This window comes from Barbus barbus, assembly GCF_936440315.1.
Source record: "Barbus barbus genome assembly, chromosome: 43".
NCBI classification, from domain to species: Eukaryota; Metazoa; Chordata; class Actinopteri; order Cypriniformes; family Cyprinidae; genus Barbus; species Barbus barbus.
In genome coordinates, this window is record NC_136721.1 from 2430212 (window position 1) to 2436902 (window position 6691).

The 6691-nt window shown below is 40.1% G+C and overlaps 1 protein-coding gene across 2 annotated transcripts; it reads right to left on the bottom strand.

Moving 5' to 3' along the window:
• Nucleotides 1-6691, bottom strand: LOC306862652 (NHS-like protein 2). Of its 2 annotated transcripts, none has more exons than XM_079405564.1 (4): nt 6530-6650; nt 2826-4739; nt 2597-2735; nt 1-2283 (listed from the first exon to the last, which is right to left on the bottom strand). In XM_079405564.1, the coding sequence occupies exons 2-4, from the start codon at nt 4657-4659 to the stop codon at nt 2016-2018; spliced, it is 2241 nt and encodes a 746-aa protein (XP_079261690.1). In that variant the 5' UTR covers nt 4660-4739; nt 6530-6650; the 3' UTR covers nt 1-2015. The 2 variants fall into 2 exon arrangements, with proteins under 2 accessions (XP_079261690.1, XP_079261691.1); XM_079405565.1 differs by having other exon boundaries at nt 1569-2283; nt 2597-2751; nt 6530-6691.

Genomic DNA, 6691 nt, shown 5'->3' on the forward strand with positions numbered 1-6691 from the left:
CAAAATTATTGATTTTTATTTTATGCCAAAAATCATTAGGATATTAAATAAAGATCATGTTCCATGAAGATATTTTGTACATTTCCTGCTGTAAATATATTAAAACTTCATTTTTGATTAGTAATATGCATTGCTAAGAACTTCATTTGAACAACTTTAAAGGTGATTTTCTCAAAATTTAGATTTTTTTGCAGCCTCAGATTCCAGATTTTCAAATAGTTGCATCTTAGACAAATATTGTCCGATCATAACAAACCATACATCAATGGAAATATTTTTTATTCAGCTTCCAGATGATGTATAAATCTCAATTTCGAAAAATTGACCCTTATGACTGGTTTTGTGGTCCAGGGTCACATTTTTCACAGCTATAAATCACCAGTGTTTAGTAACCTGCGTAATTATTTGTTTCATACATGGTTTAACTGCTTGAGGTGTGCTTTTCCCCTTAAATTCAGCAACATGGTTTGCATATTTATTTACATGACAATTGTGAATATAGTTCAAGCTAAATGGTATGACACAATAAGATTATTAGAAAGGAAATATTAAAAGAGAAAAAAAGAAGAATTAAGGAGAATCAATAAAATAATTTACTGCCATTTACTGCCAGTGAATAATAAGTAATCATGTAATCCATGAAAAAGTGACTGTAATCTGATTATGAGCATTTTAAAATGTAACATAATATAATCACAAGTACTTAATATTTGGAATCTGATTACGTAATCCAGATTACATGCATTGATAGTGATTTTGGCCATCCAAATTTGACAAAATATTAATCTGTTGATAAAAGACCTTGAAGAATTTTAGCATTTTATTGAAATATTTAGCTATTATATATTCAAATGTATTTAGCACTTCAACACTTAAATCATAGGCCTATATATGTGTATAGTCTCACATAGTTGTACATTCAGCTGTATAGTTATTTACACTGAGGTTAAGAGCACAGCATTTTGTGACATCTTTATGCAAACATCTTATTTTGTTCAGCTTGGGTTGTTTAACAGAAGCACCAAGACACAAGCTCAACATCATTATGAATTAAAACTGAATTGATTGCTTGAGAAGAACCTTTTCGGCATCCTAATGCAATATTAAATGCATGCATGCTACTGTATATATTATAGTAAAGTTACCATGTCAAATGTGAGTGTTATAGGAGAAATGTTTAAAATGCATTCCCTCCCCATAATGCAGCAAAAGCCAATTTTCATGCACTATCCTATTCATGATAATAATAATAAAAACTCGGCTACAAGAGGAAGTTCAGGTTTTTTTCACAAATGAGAGTCTTTGTCTCTCACAGGCTGACACGTGTAATAAACCCTTCAGTCAGGCTGCAATAGGTGTGTGATGCCATTACAGTATATTAATTCATAAGGAATTATTCCTTGTTATGTCTGGCAGCTCTTGCTCACACATCCGATATTTAATGGTACTTTGATATGACGAGATACATTTTGAGATCAGCTTAAACTATATGCAATACTAAATACTATGCATTTCTGTAAACATGAAAATTGAAATGCATGCAAAGGGTGAAAATACCGTAGAATGTTACTTCTGAAAAGTAATTTAATATACTGAACATGTGCAAATCTACAGAACATCTTTAAAACAGTCATTGATATACATTAGTCTTCCTTATAGAAGGCAGGAAGTCCAAACACAACAAATTATTTACGTTTTAATATTCAGTAACATAGTGACGAGAACTGTAATATTTTCTCAGGATAGCGTCTCAACTCTTAAAACATTTATATGTACATTAACACATAAAGCTATATTTGAATTTACAATTGTGAACCATTCTGTTATCATTCACAATAACATACGTGTTTCAGGAAGATATACATTTTAACTTCTACTTTAGATCTTATTCAAAACAAAAGCAAATATACAAGCTGGTTTCTTGATACTTTTAATATATTATTTCAGAAACTTTAACATGGCACTTTTGTCACAAACTAATTTATATATAAAACACGACTGGAGAAAAAGGTGCTTTATGGACCATGTGACTGTGCATAGCTATTTTTGCAGTGGGTCATGTTTTCTGCGATGGTAGCCGTGGGCTTGGAGCTTCTGAGGAGCTCTGTGGCTGAGATTCGTTCACTGCAACCAGCCTTGGCACTTCTTGTCCTTCTCAGAAAAGCCATGAAGTTATCATTTTGAGAAGTGATTTTGGACGCTCCGCTGCCGAGCATCTGAGTGCCCGGGTCACCCTGCTTGTTTTCGAAGGAGTCTTTACGACCCAGGAGCTTTCTTTTAGACCTGCAAAAAGACAAAACGATATGAGTACAGAATTTATAAGCCAACTTCAAAAAAAGACAAGAGCTGTACTGGAAACAACAGTACACTCTTAAAAATAAAAGTGCTTCACGATGCCATAGAAGAACCTTTTTTGTCTAAATGGTTCCATAAAGAACTTTAAGAACCTTTCTGTTTCACAAAAGGTTCTTTGTGGCGAAAGAAGGTTCTTCAGATTATAGAGATTTGACTGAATGGTTCTTCTATGGCATCGCTGTGAAGAAGCTTTTAAGCACCTTTATTTTTAAGGGTGCATTTTGTAGCAGTGCTAAGTAACCTGTGAATTATGGTGAACAGGTCCTCCGTTGTTTGGGATTTGGACTTGTAAAGAAACACATCGTCTTCCTCTCCTACCAGTTGTAGAGGTCCCAGGTCGGGCATTCGGTCCCTCTTCTCTACATCGTAAGTTGGCTGATCTGTTGACATTAAGAACTGCAAATGATGCATTGGTATATAGCAGTTTCACAAACTGAAAAATAAAATTCAGTCCTTTACAGTTCTCTTACCTGGTGCATTTGAGTGCTGTTGCTCAATGACCATAGGGTAAGACGGAATGACACCATATAGGGTAACATGATACTGACTTGCAGAGTTTGGAGACTTCGGAGACTTGAGTTTACTTGGAGACAAGGAATCGTCTGGGCTTTTCTGATCAGCTGAGTTATAATAAAATGAATTGTCCACAGCTGGTGTCTTCGTCAGAGGCGGTGGTGGGGCTCTTCGCTTCTTATGAAGTTCATATTGGTTAGAGCAGGTGGTTGTGCTGAAGGGGAGCGCATTTGGATTTTGTGGCTGATGGGACTCTCTCATTGGCTGTGGAGAATGTCCTTCCAAAAAGTAGCAGTCCTTCTGCTGCTTCAGATGATGTGCTTGTTCAGTACTTTGAGATGGTACAGTCACTGTGGGTTTTACTTTGTTAATCATTGCGTAAATATCTTCCAGTCTCTCACTGGGTTTGACTGTCGCCGGTTCTGGATCAGAAGCCGTTCCAACACGTGGCTGAACCATGGCATTGGGTGGCCACTTATTTCTCTGGGGCTTGGGAGCCACTGGAGGTTTGGCTTTTTGGTGGTTTGTAGGGCTTAAAGAGACCTCCTCCTCGATAATGTCCGCTGTAGTCTCCTGCGCATTCTCAAGATCGGAGCTGCTTACCGAGCGTAAATGCACGTTGTTCAGATCCTCCTGAGTAACCACGGGCATAATCAACAAACTGTTACTCATCCTTTGCTTGGGTCTGGTGGCTTCGGTGCTGTCCGAGTAGCGGCGGTTTACTTTTGGCTGAACTACGGAAGGCTCTGGATCAGGAGTGTGCTGGGGAAGTTCAGGGAGCTGAAGAGATAGCCTTGCGTTGCGATTTCTCGCCCTTTGGCCAGGAATAACACTGGAAGCCTTATGGCGCATTCTGCCGCCCAGCTGAGAAGGTCCTGAGGACAGGACTGATTGAGTGGGTGTTTCGCATTGGCTTGCATAGCCACTCGATGGAGAGTTCGATCCGAAGCGTTTGGAAGGAGAGGAGATGGAAGGCTGGGAGGGTGAGGAGTGGGAAGAAGACGGGGATGTGTTTATTTCATAATTACCAGGGGTACCTTGGTTTATTGGAGTTGCCACGGACGGGCCCAAGCCCGACTTGCATGGTTCGCTGGATCGAAGCTCATTTAGTGCTCGGTGACTAGAGACAGGGGCCTTCAGTGCCGTGGTAGGTGCTTCAGCTGTTGGTTTCTTGCTCTTACCAACTTCTTGCTTTGAGGTTGGAATGAGATCTGGCAGTATCATGATGTTTTGGGCATCTTTTTTCAGAGGAAGCCCCTGTAATTTGTGCTCTGAATACTTCTCCGCCGCGAGCCTTTGCAGCGACACTGTTCGCACAGGTGGAGCCGGTTTCCTTTTGGCCTTCTTGAGGACAATGCTCCGGGATCTAGATCGCGGCACGGCATCTGGGAGTCGATCTCCCCTCCTGGCAGAGGTGCTGTCGCTGCCGCTGTCCTCTGAGCTGCTGCTGGGATATGAAAGTGCATAGCTTTCGCACCGGCGTCGGACCACACTAGGGTTGGTGTTGACAGTTGTGGAAAGTGACAAGGAGCGTCTGTGGAGCTCTATGTTACTTGCTGGTCGACTCCTACGCTCTTTCTTCACGCAATCTTTGTCTCGTCTTATCACGACAGCGGAGTTAGTGGGTGATGCCTGGCTCAGCTCCTCTGGATCCTGGAACTGTGGAGGGGGTTTGATCACGTCAGGTGCCATCAGGAAGGAGTTCATGCTATCATCCCACTCGGATGAGAAGGTGGAAACGTTCGGGCCGCACCAGCCTTGGGCAGAACAAACCAAGGTTGTGTTTTCCATCTTCAATTTTAGTTCAGCACTTTCCCATGAATCAGTTGCAGAGATATTCCATTAGCTCTTCAAGCTTGAAAATACACAACCTGCGGCGACAGAAAGAATAATTCATTGCAGGGCTATGATGCTATAAAATAAAGGTAAATACTGAATCTCTTTTCCACTCATGGGTGACTGTCCAAATGCTTTAAACACAGTGGACTAAAAAGTGTGGAAGAGAAAATCTGCCCATCTTGGTCTTTGTTTGGTACATGAGTGGGTGTTTGCCATGGCAACAGTTACCTGTTAATCCATGTAAAGACAGAAAGCAGACTTAAGAGAAATCTCAACTGTATTTCCACATGCTTTTATCGCGATTGGCGACGGACAATAGCTAACTTTTCCGTACTGTAGGGAGCCACCATGTTATTTTATTGAAGAGAAGGGACAATTAATGCTCAGATCAGGGTTACAAGGTCAAAACAGGCCGGGGTCACACTTTATTTTAAGGTTCAATTCTCGCTATTAACAAACCATTAACTATGACTTTTGCCTTAATAAACTCCTAATTTGCTGCTTATTAATAGTTAGTAAGTAGTTGTTAAGTTTAGGTATGAGGTAGGATTAGGGATATAGAATATGGTCATGCAGAATATGTGCTTTATAAATGCTAATAAACAACCAATGTGTTAATAATAGGCATGCTAATAAGCAACTAGTTCATAGTGAGAATTGGTCCCTATACTTAAGTGTTACCCAGGCTGGCCTTGACGATTATTTTTTCTGTTGTAAATAAAAGAAAAGAAAATCTATGCTTTGCCAGTCTTGGAAATAAAAATGGGCGTTTGAAGTTGTGATTTTGTCAATTCCATTTGTTATATATCTCCCCCTCAATCTCGTGCAGCCTAAGGGGCCTTATATATGCAATATACGCATTATTAATATAATATTAATTAAGTGATGATGTCAAATTACATCTCTTTGAAAAATAGCAAAACCAGAATGATCGCACAGAATATTCGCTCTCTTCTCATACCTTTCAAAAGAAAATAACAAGATTATTCAAACTGAAGTCCATTTATCTATTTAAAAAGTGTCTCAGCCAGCAAAACGCACCATCATCTATGTGAATGCATCCATTGTATTCGCTTAAAACAGAGTTAGGCCATTACTAACTATATTTAAAAATGCAAGGACATCTTTAAAATGTTGCAGATGCAGTATGTCTAAGAGAACAAATAGAAAAGAAGGAATAGAAAATACAAAGACCGAATCTAAAATTGAAGCTATTCCACCCTACATGGTTTTGCAATTAAACGAGACCTGTAGAGTGTCCCAAGCTTCTTGCTGAGAAGGACGCCATCAACCTGATGCTCGCTCTGAAAATGATACCAAATGTTTACATCTGCTTACCTATTGCTCAAACCTCGACAACCTGTCGCTCTGTGTTTATAATCAGTGGTATCACTGACCAGTGGTCGACATGAAAGTTGTCACGAGCGCTGTTACCAAAGGAATCTTCAGGAATTCAGATCAGCAAAACACTGGAAAAAGGCACACATCTTGCTCCTCACATGCTCCTGCGTGTGCATTGTGACGTTGCTGCTTACGGCCAGAAATATGTATGTTTTATAACCATACTGATGTGCATGACACCCATGACAGGTTGAAATAACTATGCAAAATACAAGGCTACATGAACCCGTTTAAGAAACTACGAAGTTGCATGACCAAAGTCAGAGGTCACTTTGCCAAAATACACAATATTGCTGCAGAGGACAAACGTCACAGACAAAGGCATGGAATCAGCAAACCTGTAAATGCAGTAAAGCACATTTCCCAGATCTCTGAGGATGGCCAAACCCAATTATCCTCAAAATCATCCCCTTCGTCTTACCTTTCAATCGCTCTGGAGACCGAGACGTGCCGTGTGATGCTGTTCCCACTCTATCGCTGTCTCTCTCTAGCTCTCTGCTCTGGCTCAACGCATTCACATGCTGTTACCATGACGATAGGATGTGGGCTGCTTGCTTCCTCTCCGAGTTCAAGTTCGTTGAAT

Bases quoted from the DNA above. Each gene is read 5' to 3' on its own strand.
- LOC306862652 (XM_079405564.1), bottom strand. From the start codon at position 4,659: ATGGAAAACACAACCTTGGTTTGTTCTGCCCAAGGCTGGTGCGGCCCG. The intron at 2,736-2,825 runs GTAAGAGAACTG...TAATGTCAACAG, and splicing joins ACAGCACTCAAATGCACCAG to ATCAGCCAACTTACGATGTA. The intron at 2,284-2,596 runs GTTACTTAGCAC...GTCTTTTTGCAG, and splicing joins CTGTTCACCATAATTCACAG to GTCTAAAAGAAAGCTCCTGG.